This window comes from Lineus longissimus, chromosome 8, assembly GCF_910592395.1.
Source record: "Lineus longissimus chromosome 8, tnLinLong1.2, whole genome shotgun sequence".
NCBI lineage: Eukaryota > Metazoa > Nemertea > Pilidiophora > Heteronemertea > Lineidae > Lineus > Lineus longissimus.
The window spans coordinates 17956112-17974857 of record NC_088315.1 but is presented as its reverse complement, the minus strand read 5'-3'; the positions used below and the strand labels follow the sequence as shown (position 1 = coordinate 17974857).

Here is an 18746-nt window from a genome sequence, read left to right as displayed (position 1 = left end):
TCTAAATTTTTAACGAACGGCATAGGCCTTTACTTATGTCGTTATCATATAATTTGCAAGATCATGTTAATGAAATTTCTGTTAAATTAAAGTGCGGTGCATTATGTCCTCGTCTGGTGACCCAATCGAGCCGGAGCTGGGTATCTGTGTTTCGCAACCCGTAATGACGAAGGTCTTTGGAGTCAACAAGTCCTGCGCGAATCGGTTTACGTGACTTTGGCAAATCATATTTTATACTTAGTTATAGGAGGAATCGGCATTTGTCAAATAATTTTCGAAAAAATGTATTTATACACTTCGTATATTTACTTCGTAGCTCTTCGTAAGGCTTGCGAAACCTTCCTAATGATTGGGTATATTGCGACAGGTGTTAGCGATGAGCAAAACAAAACACACAGACATGAATGAAAACTTAAAATTTTTGCATATTACAGTATTTAACTTTATGTGACCGTCAGTTTTCATGTTGATTAGAGTTGATACACCTGTGCATTCATTATAATCAATACATGTGAAAACGTGGTCTTGTCTGGGTGGACGCTTTGTAGTTATGATATATAGTTTATGCAGGACGTATAGAGATGGGTGGGTGTAGCATATTTTCGATATCCAATATATTACATTGAAATATAAAGCACGTAGACGGATGATCACTGCTGTTACGTGTTCGCCTCGCCTGAGGACTAACTATAGGGTGGGTGTGAGTGTAACATGTTGATCAACTCATCAACATATGTACTTGGATTACCGGCTAACAATAACAGACTGCCAGAACCGAGTTGCCCTGGAAGTGGACGCCACTAGGCCCTGCCCTGCCCTGGTCTGACAAATTGGTCGCCCTCTGCGATGCCGTCGCCGCCCTATAAAAATAGGTAAGTCACAATATTGTGTTAAGGTGGGACTATCAGGGAGCGGGGGGGAGGGGGGGGGATAGGCCGTCTTTTAGTGACTAATATGCACAGTAAGGGCATAAGGTCATTTTAATTCACAACTAAATATGTCCAAGGCCTATGAGATTCTATCGTGGACTAGATATAAGGACTGCATGCACACGTGGTACTGGTGTAACAGTCTCACATGTCGCCCCTTAAAAAGTCCCTACCCTATCATAGCAGCAGGTTAAGGTGTGGTTCGACAGACCAAATACCTTCAATACCAAAAGATTCGCATAATATGATCCGTTGTCCCCGTGACACTCATAATCCTGGGAAATTTAAAACTGCTATAACGGCAAAAAAAGATATTGGAAGCCGAGGTTTAAAGTATTTATCTCTTGCATCCACTATGTATTGAAATTGCTAGTGCGGAGGTTACGGAGGCAACACCACCTCGTTCAGGTTGGGATCCACAGGACGCCTGCCTGGCCAGTGCTCTTTATAATTCTCGAGTTCCCGAGTGTAGGGGGCGCTGCAGATATACATCCGAAAATGCGCAAAAACTGTTTGCGAAACGTTCGCCTATCCAGAACCCCGTTACGCAGAAGGCCTATTCATAAGTACCGGTGTGACAGCGGATATAGTCCCCCTGGAGTCATAGTCCGGTATCATTGTATTTGACCAATTAAGCAGCATGATCTATTGTACCGCTTACCCTAACCAAAACATTTAGCAATGCGGGCTATTGTTACACGGACTATCAGCCCTAGGACTACTATCCCCGCCACACCGGTGTAACGCTCGTTTCGAGTGTATCCGTTTCCGAGTGTTTACCCTCGCTGTTTGAGAACGCTGAAAGATAGTTTGAGGTTTTTCTGTTTCTCCTAATATTGAAAAGTCCGCATGGTCTCTCTATACTCTATAGCTATTTTATTGAACTAAAATACGGGGAACAGTTACAGATGTTGGCCGGTGTAGAAGTTTGAAATGTCCTAGGATAGGATGCCCGGGAAACAAAGGATTCTATTATGCGCTTTAATCTCCGAGCTATTGACGGTCAGGGTCTCTATAGAACCATATTGCAGAATACAATAGGGCCGGACACTTTTTCCAGGGGGGCATTTGTTACTGTTACACCGGGTTGGTGTAGTTTTGGGTTGTCTCCCATATTTCAGTGTTTCCTTACAACAAACAGCTAAGAGACCATGACTTTTCAACAATAGCAATAGGGGGAACACTGAAGAACGTGTCACTGATCAGTCTGTCGTCCAACGTTCACAAAACAATAATGGGAACACTAAGAAACAGGAACACTGCAAAAACGTAACACCAGTGTTGAGAGTACCGGCAGTATCAAGCTGATCACATCTACTTGAATTGTACATGATGATGCCATCCCGAGAAAATCAGAACACGTTCTAAAATGCAACATGTTGCTACGTAGGAAGGGAGTTGAGTACAGCTCCCTGGCTCTTCGATGGATTTTCGAAGGACAATAACATGAGAATGAATACAAAACACAAAAACCCTTATATACTCGGTATCTAAGTAAGCAAGGCCCTGACACCGCAGCTGCAATCAATATTGCCTTGAGCCAATGCCGCTGCTGCCTCCTTTGAATGCTTTGACTCACTAATCCGCCGGTCAAGGTCACAATATCGATTGATAATGAAAGTGGTTCGGCGGGAAAGCTGTGGTGATGGTTGTCATCGTTCATTTCACTCGGAAAAGGATTTTTGGATACATCTAGCAATGTTATCTTCAAGGGGATGAAATTGCTGTTCGAAAGACTATGAAGTAAGGTATAGTTTGTATTTTTGCATTTATTGATATCGTTTGTGGAGAGGTGTTTCATCAGTCGAGATAGCTTTCATTGGAAACGGCTCTCGTCTGCTTTTACCGTTCACATTGCATTGCCAATGGCAATGTATTGGCGCGTGTATGGGCGTACGTCTACGCTATTATTGAACGTCGGATATATGTTACAGCGTGCATATTACAGCTTGGCTGCTGGTACACGTACATATAGATGGGTTTTGATGGTAAGGGTATCAATCAATCGGGATGATCATGTTGTGACTAGTTCAGCGAGTTGGGTTTGTTTGCGTTTGTTTGTCTCTTCTAATATTCATCAGTGAGAGATGTGCGCAGTTTACACCAATTAATAGATCTATTCTAATTGCCATTGGGAATTGTTTTTATTATCTATCAATTGAAATGATTGATATTTACATTTTGTGCAGAGTTTTGTTCATGACCATTGAATGCCAATTGGCAATTGAATTCAAAGTTGCTATACAACATGTCAACAACTAGGATTTATGTGATTTTAGAGATTAAATTGAGGATTAGGGAATTAAGATTAGTGTAAGGAAGGGTTAATGACCTTAGGGTTAGTGCTAGGTTATGGGAGTAGGGGTTAGGGTCAGGGTTAACGTTAGGGTTAGGACAAGGCTCAAGGGTGAAAATGACCATGGTGAGAATAGCCAATAAGTTGTAAACAAAATGCCTGTGGGGACCGCCATAAAAAAAGCCCGTCATGACCATATTGGCATTAGATTTCCAATGAGGAATCTGGAATGAGGGATGACATTTTCCCGTGAATTAATGCTACCCCCCTCCAGAATTAAAAAGCACTAAACAGTGGCATTAAAGCCATTATATTGTCATGACTCGTTGACATTGATCTGGCCATTGTTATCAGTTGAGAGAGCCTGAAACATGAAGTTATGGCACGCCTTTTAATTGCATGGTTTTCGCACCGTTTTAAACCGTGTAAGAAGGCGTAACATGTCCCAGAATTAGCATGCAGTGGAACCTCCCTTAGCGGACACCTCTCCATTAAGGACAACCTCTCTATTAAGGACACTAATTTTGGTCCCAAATTGGTTGTTTCCATTCAATTTGATCTCTCTAATCAGGGCACCTCTCTGGGGTGCCCTTAATAGAGAGGTTCTACTGTACCTTGAAAAATTATCTTTTAGGGGTAATTGACCCATCTGAAGCCTGATGTCCAAAATGTGTGTACAGGGTCAGGGGGAGGGGGTCTCAAAATCCCCAGTTTGATGGGTACATACTTTATGGATGGCCCCTAACACTCTACACCACCAGATCGGGTCACAAATTAATCAGGCCGATGGCAATATGGTGAGATACAATGTTTTATCACATCCCGCAATATTACCATCCATACCATGATTTGTCCACTGTGACCATTAATAATTCCACAACCCATATGATGCAGCTACCATGCTATTATGACATGTCATATTGGAATTCTGCTGGAAAGCAGATGAATTGTGGTCAAATAATATCATAAAAATCATGTCATAATAAAACGAATGGTAATTTTTTAAGGCCGCTGAGCACATCATTTTGCAGCATTTAATGCAATGCAGCGGCAAGTGATAATAATAATAATAATAATCATGAGACTTTTAGCGCTAAACTGGTTTCAGTCGCTCAAAGTCAAAGCACTTCACATGAATTAACAAAAAAGATGTGTCGTGATGGGCCGGTCTGTCACTGCCCTATCTTTCAAGAGAAAAAAGATATCGTCACAGAAATATGATTTAACAATTTTGGGAGTACAGTAGAACCTCTCTTAGCGGATACCTCAATAATTAGGACACCTTCTGATAATTTTAAACAAGGACACTGGTTTTGGTCCCGAACTTGTCAATTCCATTCAAATTGACCTAGGGAGCCGTAATCTGGACTCTACAGGGTGTATCAGAAAAAAGTAGACTGTCGAAAAATCATCATGAAATTAACATAGGGGGAGCATAACCATAAAAAACACTACCTACTCAACAATTTGAGTCGGGAAGACAAAAAAATGGCCCAAATAGTTCAGACCGAGAAATGTGATTTCAATTTTTTGGCCCATTTCGCTTAGCAATATACATGATATTGATAGAGGAAAGTCTAGAAAATATTGCGTTTAATGCCGAAATTTCATGGTAAAAATGCATTGGTGTTGACATTTTCGCGCTTTAAAAACAGTATACAAGGACAGCTCATGTGTCACTGTCAGTCACAAGGGTGGGGTTTCCATAATGGAGAGGTTCTACATCTCCATGAAGTGCTGGTGCCAAAATCTGAATTTGGACTTTTTCAGGACGATCTCTACAATGGCAGCATCGATGTCTACCCCACGTATCGTCGAGTATTATGAAGATAAGACGCTGTTTATCACGGGTGCAACTGGCTTCATCGGAAAAGTCCTGATTGAGAAACTGCTGAGATGCTGTCCGGGAATACGCTGTATTTATCTCCTTCTTAGACCAAAGAAAGGCAAATGTGTCCAGGAAAGACTAACTGATATGTTAAATTTTAGGGTAAGTCAGGCTGCTTTTAAAAATTGTTTGCTTTATTGAACCCTATACCATAGTAAACACCAACTCCTCAAAAAGTTAGGCTTTGTTTGTTTGTTTGATCGAACCCGACATTAGCCGCACTTACACCACCTGAAAATGGACCACCAATCTTGGTTCGGGAACCAATGCCGCACCATCGAAAATCCACCAAGCGCTTACACCAGCGCTGCAGCTAGTTATAAAATCCGGCTACAGATGGCGCGCAAACAATAAGCAGAAAGCGCCATTTCGAAAACGCCACCTGGAGCCGAACCATCTAACTAGCTAATTGCCGATCCATTTGCGCTTACACCACGACAAAGCCGAGCTTTCAACAAGCCGGGCGAATTTGGACCATCAAGCTTGGTGGGACAAATTCGCTCGGCAATTTGTATCGGCAATGGATTGCCGAACCAATTTGTCGCGGCAATGTGGTGGTGTACGTGCAATTGGTCCACCAATATTTCGTGGTGTAAGCGCAGCTATTGATTGGACATAACCATAAAAAACACTACCTACTCAAAAAACTTTGAGTTGGGAAGACAAAAAAATGGCCAAAATAGTTCAGACCGAGAAATGTGATTTCTATTTTTTGGCCAATTTCGCTTAGCGATAGACATGATAGAGGAAAGACTAAAAAATATTGTGTTTGATGCCGAAATTTCATTGAAATGCATTGGAGTTGAAATTTTCGCGCTTCAAATTAAAAGTTGTTGTTTAAGCCAAGGTGCTTGTGAAAATATTGCAATAATAAAATGCTCGCAAAACTTTCATAATTCCGATATTATTTCTCTGAAAATCAAATTTTTGTTTTAGTTGTTTGATCGCCTAAAGGATGAAAAGCCAGAATGCTTCAAGAAGTTAATAGCTATAAAGGGTGATGTATTAGAGACGAATCTTGGCATATCTCAGGCAGATATCCAGACCTTGTGTTCAGAAGTCAATGTTGTCTTCCACTCAGCTGCCACAGTAAAATTTGACGACTCTCTCAGGTAAGTTTATTTTAATACCAGACATTGATTGCAAATTATCTCGATTTATTTGCTTGTGATATCGGGTAAGTCAATGCACTTTGCCAGTGTTTAAAAAATGTTGAAAGGTCTTTATAGTCAACTGTCATGAGTATCATTTGAGTAATACTACTAATAGCACAGTCAGTTTGAAGTGAAAATGTGTTTCTCCAATGTGTTTCTTGTTTATATTTGGTATATCTAATGGTTAGAAATACACTTTTTAACTTGACTCTCCGCAGCACAAATTGTAAAAGTTCTATGGCGATGTTCAATATACATGAGTTCAACTTCAATCTATTGGGTTATAATACTATGTATCTCCCCACGCAATATCATGGTAATTATTTGGTGTAGAATACATGAGTTCAACTTTGACAAAATCCATTGGGTTATAATACTATGTATCTCCCCACGCAATATCATGGTAAATATTTGGTGTAGAGTGCATGAGTTCAACTTTGACAGAATCCATTGGGTTATAATACTATGCATCTCCCCACGCAATATCATGGTAAATATTTGGTGTAGAATACACGAGTTCAACTTCGACAAAATCCATTGGGTTATAATACTATGCATCTCCCCACGCAATATCATGGTAAATATTTGGTGTAGAATACATGAGTTCAACTTTGACAAAATCCATTGGGTTATAATACTATATCTCCCCACGCAATATCATGATTTTAAAATATTTGGTGAAGAATACATGAGTTCAACTTTGACAAAATCCATTGGGTTATAATACTATGTATCTCCCCACGCAATATCATGGTAAATATTTGGTGTAGAATACATGAGTTCAACTTTGACAAAATCCATTGCGTTATAATACTATATCTCCCAACGCAATATCATGGTAAATATTTGGTGTAGAATACACGAGTTCAACTTCGACAAAATCCATTGGGTTATAATACTATGCATCTCCCCACGCAATATCATGGTAAATATTTGGTGTAGAATACATGAGTTCAACTTTGACAAAATCCATTGGGTTATAATACTATGTATCTCCCCACGCAATATCATGGTAAAGTATTTGGTGTAGAATACAGGAGTTCAACTTTGACAAAATCCATTGGGTTATAATACTATGTAGATCTCCCCACACAATATGGTATACATCCTTTTGGGATCAATAGCCCTTTCTCACTTGAGTACCACTTTTCATGTACAGTTAGAACCTCTCTATTAAGGCCACCCTCGGAACTTGCAAATGCTGTCCTGAATAGAGAGGTGTCCTGATTAGACAGGTCAAATTGAATGGAAAGTAACAACTAGTGTCCTTTAAAATAGAGAGGTTGTCCTTAATAGAGTGGTGTCCGCTAAGGGAGGTTCCACTGTACATGGTTCAGTCAACATGCCAGCAATGAGGGCAATGACTTATTTAAATTACTTTGGAAACCACATAGATTTCTCTCAAGAGTCTCCCTACAACGAGACTGGAACCGTCAAGAATGTATGGGATGGTGCTTGTAAAAATGTATCTTGACACCAATAATGCCTGCCCTAGAACAGACATTGATCTGCCTCGCCCAGTTTTTTCTAAAACGTTAGTTGAACTGAGTATGACATTCACAGAAAAAGTCGTACAGAACACTGATGTGGCGGTCAATGTTAATTTTTTACCTCCCCTTGTTGAGATCATGTAGTTAAGTATTGAATTCTTGGTAAACAGCTTTTTTCTACTGGTCAGAAAAAGGCGTACCTGTATTGTCGATTTCTTTAAAATGATTTCTTCATCATTTGTAACGCATCAAGCTAACTGGCGATATCATTTTTAAGTCCTTCGTGATCTAGTGTTGAAAATAGCATAAATATGTCGCTGTGAAAAACACTCTTTCCAATATTGTGTGGGCATGTAGCCCTCAGAGCCAATTTTCTGTGTAACCTTGGAGTAGTCAGTAGTGGTAAATTGTACGTGAGCCGGTGGCAGGACGAGCAAGTGAATAGAATGTCGATAGCTAGGACACAATCCAAAGCTGAAGTTCGCACCGAGCGACCATCTTACTCATGTCCTTGGCCAAAGTAACACTAACAGTGATGAGGCTTGTTTTAAAATAGAATGTCTAGCCTTGACTTTGAAACTGTAGTTTGTGCCGAGGAACCTCAATGTCAACGACTGAAACTAATGTATGATGAGGCAGTGCAGTGGTGAGGATGAATACCATGTCTAGCCATGACAGAATCTAAAACTGCATAGTTTGTGCCGAGGAACATTTTCATTCATCTCATTGGCTAAAAGCAGTGCAGGCTGCCATGACTTTGAAGCTGTAGATTGTGCCGAGTGACCTTCTCAATTATGTCATTGGCCTTAACTAAGTGTAAACATGTCATAAATTTGTATCAGAGGTCAGTGCAGTAGACATGGTAGACATCAGGTAACATCACACTTTCCTGAGATGCCCCCCCTTTTGCTAAGTAATTGTTGTTGGCCCTGAATCTGCTAGACAGACAACAGGTGCTGAGCCAATTTCCGGTAAAGTCTGTATATGACGGTAAATTCTGTACAGTAAATGTCAACGGTGGCAAAGGTTCATGGCAATGATGTATCGGAATGAAGAACAAATTGCTTGTAGTGATTTATCAAGTTCTGTGCTGCTTCTGTTCAAGGTTCAAAAACCACTGCCACTACTGGAATGTGAGTTGGTGCCCTCCAAAATGGCCTTCGTGTCCTCTCGAAGCTGCTTTATCCAGTACCCAAGGCCAAAGCCAAAATGGCTCTTAAATGGTTGCCCTAATAGTTTTCAAATTCGAGGCCTGCTACTTTTTTTGTCCGAGTTTGTTGCAGAACCATGTCTGTCATGATCAAGATGAGGTGTTTTGTGTCCCTGTGCTCTGCTTGAATTTAAAAAAAACAACCTGAAGTTGAATCCAGATGTTGTGGCGCTGAATCCAGATCTAGAAATCTGAATGGGGCAGGGCAGAAGCTGGCACAGTTTGAAAAAGGCAGGTGCATGCCTGAAATCTGAATGGGGCAGGGCAGGGCAGGGCAGAAGCTGGCACAGTTTGAAAAAGGCAGGTGCATACCTGCTTTTAAAGTAAATCAAATTGAAACGCATTCTAAAAAAACAAGGATGACAAAAGGCAGGGAAGATTCCTCTGTTACACTAGTGACAAAATCTATTGATTGAGAGTAATTTGGACTGAATTGTGAATTACTCCCCTTACAAAGGTCAAGCCAAGCAAATATTTGCTTGCTCAAGGTTTTGTTGTCAGAATTCCTGCTGAAACACTATCAATCAATGCTAATTGTTGATTCATCGAGCTATAAGTTATTTACCGAGAAACTCTTTCTGTCATCATCAAAGATTCATGAAGAAATCTGTCACAGTTTGCTTCATCTCTCTCGAGGAAACACAATGTATTGTCATCCTCTTTATGATTAGGTTACGGATAATTGCTATCCGCATTTGGTCGATTGAGCCTTTTCTGTTTTCTCGTCAAATATTCATGAAGAAATCTGTACCTTATTGCGCTCTGCATCTTAGATTCGATAAAGAGAAGAATATGGTGAAATATTCTAAATACTTCGGTTGCAATAGTCTGTGTATAGTTTTAAAAACATGTTTTATAACCAGGGTTTACTTACTGCATGTACAGAGGGGGGGACATTTCCCCCCATTATTTGGGCATATCCCCCCCCCCCCCCATCATCCTAATAAGTTTTTGAAACTTATATTTTAAAGTCTAAAGTGGCATTTTAAGATACTAAGAAGCATATATTTAAGCGTTTTCATGTGCCAAAATATGTGACCTACCACAGCAAGATGGGTCACATGTCGTACAGAAGATGAGCCTAAAATGATACCAGGACATAATAGAAGAAATTGAAACCCTCAGATTTCACAAAAGGCAGACAATAGTGAAATGAACAACCAGTCCGTCTCAATTCCTGCCAAGCTCGAAGCGACATGCGACTCATTTTGCTGTGGTAGGTCACATATGCTTCACGAGGGGTCATTTTCTGAAAAAGATTTTTTTTTTTATATAGTCCCCTGACGGAAACCCTAACAGTGATAACTGCTTCTTGTAAAAGAGGCCTGTAGAAGTCCATCTACAAAGTCTTTAACTATTCTAAACCGTTAATTTTCCAGGGTATCAGCAGAGATGAATCTGCTGGGAGTACGCAAGATCCTCAAACTGTGTCACCAGATGACTAACCTTGATGTAAGTATTAAGACGTTTTAGTTGCCTCATTTCGATTTTCTCGTTTTTTCCCCCTCATTTCCATTTTCTCAAGGTTGTAGGGTGGTACCTTTGATATTCAAGAAGGTTTCTCAGAGTGCAACACAAGGTTGGGCAGCAATTAAAAGTATGGTGGCCCAATTGAAACCCTTTACAAAATTCTAGAGTAAGCAAAGGTGTGCCCCGCGAAACTCTTCAGGTGAAATACTAAGTTTTGTCCAGGTGGGCAACAATATCCAGGTGCACTTAGACTGACAGACAAACCCCAACTTCAACAGAATAGCTGCGCTTACACCACGAAATATTGGTGGACCAATTGCACGTACACCACCACATTGCCGCGACAGATTGGTTCGGCAATCCATTGCCGATACAAATTGCCGGGTGAATTTGTCCCACCAAGCTTGATGGTCCAAATTCGCCCGGCTTGTTAAAAGCTCGGCTTTGTTGTGGTGTACGTGCAAATGGATCGGCAATTAGCTAGTTAGATGGTTCGGCTCCAGGCGGCGTTTTCGAAAATGCGCATTCTGCTTATTGTTTGCGCGCCATCTTTAGCCGGATTTTATAACTAGCTGCAGCGCTGGTGTAAGCGCTTGGTGGATTTTCGATGGTGCGGCATTGGTGGTCCATTTTCAGGTGGTGTACGTGCGGCTATAGTCTGGGTGCTTCCTTTTAAGTCTAGGTTTTTAAAGAGCCAGTTTTTCTAAGAATCAGGCAGTGTGTGATTCATGATAGTTCTAGACGGGTCAGATAGATTTTTCTGAGTGTGTATTTTTTCTGTGAATATATCGTTAATCCATTTGAGACAGTTTTATTTTTTGCTCAATACAGCAGGTGCAGCATAGTACATTATTGGCACAGCTAAATTGCTGCTATAAAATTCATGTGTAATGCATTGTGCCGCAGATGTCAAATTAGGATGTGTGTCATTATGTAAATAGAATTTAAAATTCTAGCTAGTCTTTATGGGTTTGTCACTCTGAACCCTTCAAAAGTGTTTCCTAAACTGTAATAATGTGATTACAAATAGCAATGTTAGATGTAATAATGTGATTACAAATAGCAATGTTAGACTGCCCTGGGCAGCCGGTGTTGACTTGCTTAAAGCTGACGGGTCGAATATACATTCCTGAGTTTGAATGAAGCTGAGCAGAGCTCTTGGGAATGATCATGATGTGCATTTGAATCTTCTAGAATATACCCATTATCCCCAGTACACAATTCGAAAGTGAGGCATTCTGTCATATCTATGCAGAAACCGTAGAGTACACCTTGAGTGGGAGTTTTCAGAGATCAGCATATTCGGACGAAAATGTCTGAACTCGATTCAAACACTGCCTCCGCACTGTAATCTGGTGGTGTCCATCACCACTATCTTTTGGTGAATGTGATCTGGTCACATTCCTGAGAGTAACTAAGTACCTTGGCCGGAATGATATGAAAAACACTTTACTTGGAATCGATACAACACCCGAGGTTGGGGGGGCGTTAGATCATGACCATCAGAGAACTTGGTGTCGTCCACTTATTATTCATGGCAATTGAAAAAAATGACACGCACTTAAATCCGCATAATAATGTTACGGGGGCTTGCCTGGCCTGCATATTCGGAAACAGTCTCTGATGGGTGAAGCTAGACTACTCGGTCAATGACCACTCCAACCAATCATGATCACTTCAGCCTGAAGTACTTATGCACTTTCCAAGGAATTCAGTACCGTATGCTTTGACATCTCAGTCTTCAAAGGGTTGCTGATGCAGTGGTTGCGAAAAAGTTTGTCACCAACCTTTTAAAAGTATAGTATATTGGTGGAGCAACACAACAGCCCAACAATAGGGACCGATGGACATTGTTGTAAACTACAGTGACGGTATCCAGTTTTACTTCTACTATTCTAAAAGTATAGTATATTGTCAAACATCCTATTTTCAAAGGCTTGTAAAACTATTTGTTTTACTTTGGCGAAGCTCCCTGGGGCAGCTTCGTGGTTTGTTGGTGTCCCGATTGACAGCTTGGCGTCCCGAACGAGCTGATATCCGAAAACCCAGGGTCGAGATGACCTACGAGGGATAAAAACCCATAGACTGATGCAGTCTATGACCAATTGGTGGTACAGTACAGTTTGGGGGGGGGGCAATAGCCACCCAACTAGTCACCACAAATTTGGTTTTAACCATGTCATTCCCCCCCATCATCAATTTTCATTCTCTACTTCCCTACACAAGTACTCTGATATTCTTTTTAAATCTGTATACAATTTAACGTCTGAATGCGGCAAACCATTTTAGCCCCTACGAATGTCCAATTTGTAGTTCTGCCTGCTGTGTTATTGATTCCGGATCGCGTGCATTCCGTCATCTGCTTTAAAAACATGTGTACACATACTGTACATCGCGTGCATCCCATGCCGAGACAGATGGCTGAGTACTCTTTAATGCCACTTGGCGCTGAAACCCATCATGAATAATCGTTAGAGTCCACGAGGAATTCACACAAACAAAATGTTACACTAACACTAAACAGAATGATTGATGGACATGATGGTAGCAGTTTTAGGGACATTTTCTGCTGGGGTTTTGCAATTTCATTTATCAACTTATCAAGGTATTAGCCTGAGTGGCTGTAGTTGAGGGTGGAGAGCAGGCAGTTCTCTTCTGTGTTATTTCTATATGGTTCTAGACGGAAAGTCCAAAACATAAACAACTTGCATCTTTGTATCCTTGAATGAATGATGAATGAAGTTACCTTTTGTATAGCGCCTTTCCCACTGAATGCAATGTTCAAAAGCACTCACACTCCAAAATGCTCGCGGAAGAGGAAAGTTTTCAAGTTTTTTTGGAAGGTGATGGAGTCAGTTTCTTTCCTCAGTTCATGGCCTAGTGAGTTCCACATTCGAGGGGCATGCACTGAGAATGCCCTTACCCCGAATGTTACGAGCCGGAATTGACACTCGATAAGAAGATGCTGTGCCTCAGAACGGAGTGATCGGGTGGTAGTGTACGGACAAATAAGTGTGCATACTTCAATGTCCCGCTAATTGCATTCGAGCCAATATTACATGTATTATGTATTTGTGAATACATGTAATATCAAACATCAATTCTCTAGTGTTTTAGCATGGTTTTGGAGTCAGTTGAATGATTCAGAAGTTTTTCTAAAAGTAATATTTTAGATGGAGCGTCCCCGACATGATCTGTCTGACAGTATGATTTCCAATTCCAAATTTGTATCTGCGCATACTGCAATGTACTGCTGATTGCACAAGCCAATATTTATGTACTGGTGAAAGTTCAATCAATTCTCTAGTGTGCAGTTTCTATGGTTTTAGCATGCTGTTGGAGTCAGCTAGTTGATCAATTCAGCAGTTGTTTATTGTAAGCTACATTTTAGATGGAGTGTCCCCAACGTGATCAGTATGACTTCCAAACTACTCCAGGGTTTCCGCCAGATATCATGATTTGATATGTAAAATAAGAGCATTTGGGTGCCAATTGTAGCGGTTTTAGGGCCAAGAAACGTCTCAGGAGGGGTCATATACCCTTTTTAAGAAAAAATAAATTTTAGAAAAATTTTTTTTTGTGCTCCCCTCAGTAAAATTTTATCCTGGCGGAAACTTTGTACTCTCATGTCTTTGGTGCTGATTGCATGAGACAATGTTATGGCTTGGAGGAGTGGGTGATTTGATGTGAGCGGTTGCTACTGATTCCATAGCCTGCACAGGATGAGCCCATTGGAACACCACCTGCGAGGTACAAAATTATGTGAATGAAACACAGGTGGCTGGGAGGCGGGATGTGAATAGCCAAGCTCTGCTTGTAAAAAAAGCAGCTGTTGACAATATTGAAGCTAGAGACAGACAATTCAATAAATTGTCCTATTGTTTTCTGATGTAAGCCGATACATGTAGTACCAACTGCAGTTCTCCCAGCCTGTATTCTACTTGAAGTCTACCTGGCATTGGGGAAGAATTAAGGTTTGATGATATATCGACGTTTGCCACATAATGACACACAACATTCGCCTCCAAGTTCATTAGCGAATTGATTCCAACTGTTTTAAAAGTAATCATCGCTAGACATAACCAGTCACTGTGACAAATAGTTTCTGACCATCACTAGCATGGATGCTGACGTGCACTGCCGTCATAAAAAGTGTTAAAACGAATAGATGAAAAAATAAATAATGTTTTAATAACCAGATGGATCCATATTTCTCATTCTGAAAGTCTGCCCAACATTGCATGGAAAGTCAATTTTACTGCTGCGCACGTAAGACATTGAAAATTCTGCCTTACTTAAATATTGAATTGTGGACTTCGTGATAAAGTACATTTTATATTTGTCCATATTGCCAGCTAACTAAATAACAAATAAAACTAATAAAACACAGCTGTCATTTTCAAATATCAGTTGCATTTTTTCTGCATTATTTAGTTATTAAGAGCCAGTTTTTATAAGAATCAGGCAAGATCCTATTAGAGGGTGATTCATGACCCTCTCAGATTTCTTCCAAAATTTTTATATTGGTAGATATATGTTAATAACGGACGGAAATCACATTTTCTATCCTCAATAGGGTCCGCTTTTTTTTTAGGGGCCCCTGGAATATTGGGGTCAAAATGGGCCTAAATGGCAAAATAACCAAAATGTGGTTTTCAAATGCTGGTATTTCTGTGCGCCCTTAGTGAGCCACAGAGATTTTCATGCGTGTAAGTCTATTGGGTATTGACTTTCAGAAAATGTGAAAATTTTGGCGGCTGACTTAGGGCGCAGCCCATAGGTGGCGCTGCAAAACGCGACATTTCGAAATTACACACACCTTCAGAGAGGTTGTGTGGCTTGCGCCCTAAGTCAGCCAGGGTGTTTCATGCGTATTATGATACATTAGCACCTACTGCTTTGATTTAAAGGAAATTTACGGCGGCTGACTTTGGGCGCACAAGTATAGGGGGCGCTTTTTGCCGCCAAAAGGTGAAATTACCACCTTTTCGCACAACAAGTTCTCCATGCGCCCTAAGTCAAAATTGATCAAATATAGCTCAAATGGTCCCCCAGCATCTCTAGTACCAGTGGTTAGGAGGGTTTCATGGCTGGTTTGCGTATTAACCCTTTTTGCACCGTTTTTTGTCGGGACACTAGACAAAAAGGCCAAAAATGGTAAACTGTGAACTTTCTCCGATATTCATGAAACTTACAGGATAACTTCCTTGCGTTAAAGAAAGTATTTTTTGTGAGTTTTAGGTCAAGGTGGCAAGCTACTTGGTGGCAAAATTGAAATTTGACAGAATGAAATGGCCAGGGCCATTGTGCTCACCTCATGTGGAGGAAAGATGGATAAAGAGCATGGTATTGTGTCATGTAGTGTTAGGTTTGATGTAGGTCCAAGCAATTACAATTTCCCCAAAATGGCCAATTTACAGTACATTCGACCTCTGTGACCTTGAAAAGTAGGTCAAATCAAGGAAGACCCGGGTGACACATTGAATGGTTGTTAGAATTAGATGTACCTATGATATAAAATTGGTGCCAATCGGGCAAGTCATTACTAGGAATAATGGCATTTTGAAGAATTTAGGATTTGGCCCCCTCCCTGGAGGCCAAACGGCAAATCAGATCGCACCAAACCTCATACCTGAGATCACCTGACCAAGGGGTACATGTGTACTTAATTTGTGATCAATAGTCATTGCAGTTAAGAAACATGCCATAGTTACGGCCTGACGGCGAATTTTCGCCATTTGACCTCTGTGACCTTGACAAGAAGGTCAAATTAAAAACCTGTGTGACATATACTGTATGGTGGTTAGATGTACCCATGATATCAAATTGGTGGCAATCGGGCAAGAAGTTAAGGAATAATTACATTATTAAGGTTTTTGGATTTTGCCCCCTGGTGGTCAAGTGGTGAATCATATTGGACCAAACTTCGGTCCCTGACATCACCTGACTAAGGGGTACATGTGTACCAAATTTGGTATCAATAGTCATTGCAGTTTAGAAACGTGCCATCGTTACATCCTAACGGCCAATTTACACCATTTGACCTCTGTGACCTTGAAAAGGAGGTCAAATCAAAAACCCGGAGGATATATGATGCACCTTTGCTAGAAGTACCTACCATATTTTTTTCAAAATTTCCCGACTACTATTAAGGGAGATATTGCATATTTTCACTTTTAACGTTTGGCCCCCTGGTGGCCAAACCATGAAACGAATCGGACCGAAACTTGGTCTCCAAGGTGTCATTACATAAGGGTACATGTGTACCAAGTTTCAACTCAATAGCTCTAACAGTTACGAAACGTGCCCTGCTAACGGACGACGGACGACGACGACGACGACGACGACGACGACGACGACGACGGACGCCACGGTATGGGATAAGCTCACCTCTGCTAAGAGGTGAGCTAAAAAGGAGCAATTTGACCTTTATATCATGAACCGTTTATTCAAATCAAAAGTATTCAAAAATTACCATGAAATCACCGGTATCTCAGAAACTTAAACACTTTTACAATTAATATGGTGTAAAACTTCACCAATATTTAAATGTCAGCAGAAATTTAGCAAATTACTATCAAAATAGTTAGTATGCCATTAGGGCCAAACTGTCCAACTGGATCATCACATCTAAACAGTGAACTGCAGTTTATATAGTTTCATGTTCTGGTCATCTTTCTTTGAGAATATGTAATGTCCACGGCGATCAATGGATGGTGCTGATAATCTAGCGCGAATGTCATCCTTGTCCTGCCAAGATGCATGTTCATCATCAAGCCATCCAAAATACAATCCTGCAATACAGAAAAGTACCAGCTAATATTACTGACATGTATACTATCAAACTATGGGCATATGGTTGAAAAATATGTCGTATTTTAGATTTCCATTGGGGAAGAATCATCCATCACGATTCCATAATTACCTGTTCGTCTCATGTATTTTATGTGGCAAAGTTCGCCATCAACAGCTTGTACCATCCCAACATATGCCTTCTCTCCACACTGTATGATTGCGTAATCTCCTGCATGGTACTCCATTTCCCCCATGTTTTCTTCGTGAAAATCGTTAATCAACTCATCAACTATGATATGTTGCTCTGCTTGAAGATCAGATTCCTGGAGGTAAAACATCGATGTAGAATCTTTTTCGGTAAAAAGAAAATTGTCGAGGATATTGTTTCACTCAAATCGGATGGAATTGATGTTACCTGAACACTTTCTAACTCTTCATCAATCTGCTCATTCCCTTCATCCTCATTGTCACTACCATCATCAGTTGGGTCAGCTTCTGGGATTTCAAGTGTTCCACCTCGTTTCTTCTTGGCCATAAATTGAGAGAACTGTGATATAACTTGATCTCTTGCTAAGTATTCTTCTGGTGAAAACATCTTTGCGCCTTGTGCATCCTTTGCAGATCGCATCAGTTTGACAACGTTCTCAGCAGTGGTCTTTTTCCCTGTCGTCTCTCACTAAAACTGGTACTTTTGCTTTATAGTTCGAATATTGCCACCAAATGGCAGCCTACAACAAAAGTGGCTTGCTGCATTCCACAAAAACTTTAATAACACCTTTCTCAGTGCAAAAGGAGCTAATCCTGTAAGTTTTATGAATATCGGAGAAAGTTTACAAAATTCCATTTTCAGCCTTTTCGCGTAGTGACCCGAGAAAAAACGGTGCAAAAAGGGTTAATACGCAAACCAGCCATGAAACCCTCCTAACCACTGGTACTAGAGATGCTGGGTGACCAGTTGAGCTATGTTTGATCAGTTTTGACTTAGGGCGCATGGAGAACTTGCTGTGCGAAAAGGTGGTAATTTCACCTTTCGGCGGCAAAAAGCGCCCCCTATACTTGTGCGCCCAAAGTCAGCCGCCGTAAATTTCCTTTAAATCAAAGCAGTAGGTGCTAATGTATCATAATACGCATGAAACACCCTGGCTGACTTAGGGCGCAAGCCACACAACCTCTCTGAAGGTGTGTGTAATTTCGAAATGTCGCGTTTTGCAGCGCCACCTATGGGCTGCGCCCTAAGTCAGCCGCCAAAATTTTCACATTTTCTGAAAGTCAATACCCAATAGACTTACACGCATGAAAATCTCTGTGGCTCACTAAGGGCGCACAGAAATACCAGCATTTGAAAACCACATTTTGGTTATTTTGCCATTTAGGCCCATTTTGACCCCAATATTCCAGGGGCCCCTAAAAAAAAAGCGGACCCTATTGAGGATAGAAAATGTGATTTCCGTCTGTTATTAACATATATCTACCAATAAAAAAATTTAGGAACAAATCTGAGAGGGTCATGAATC

General features: G+C 40.7%; 1 protein-coding gene across 3 annotated transcripts in view; it reads left to right on the top strand.

Moving 5' to 3' along the window:
* Positions 1-710: 710 nt before the first annotated feature.
* Positions 711-18746, top strand: part of LOC135492189 (fatty acyl-CoA reductase 1-like) — a 48306-nt gene continuing 30270 nt past the window's right edge. The window contains exons 1-4 of one of the 3 annotated variants that reach the window (XM_064778464.1): positions 711-872; positions 4996-5215; positions 6050-6225; positions 10347-10419. In XM_064778464.1, the coding sequence (XP_064634534.1) occupies positions 847-872; positions 4996-5215; positions 6050-6225; positions 10347-10419 (495 nt within the window). In that variant the 5' untranslated portion in view covers positions 711-846. Of the gene's footprint in view, positions 873-2565; positions 2678-4995; positions 5216-6049; positions 6226-10346; positions 10420-18746 lie in introns of those variants that run through there. The other 2 variants (XM_064778465.1, XM_064778466.1) reach the window with 2 other exon arrangements.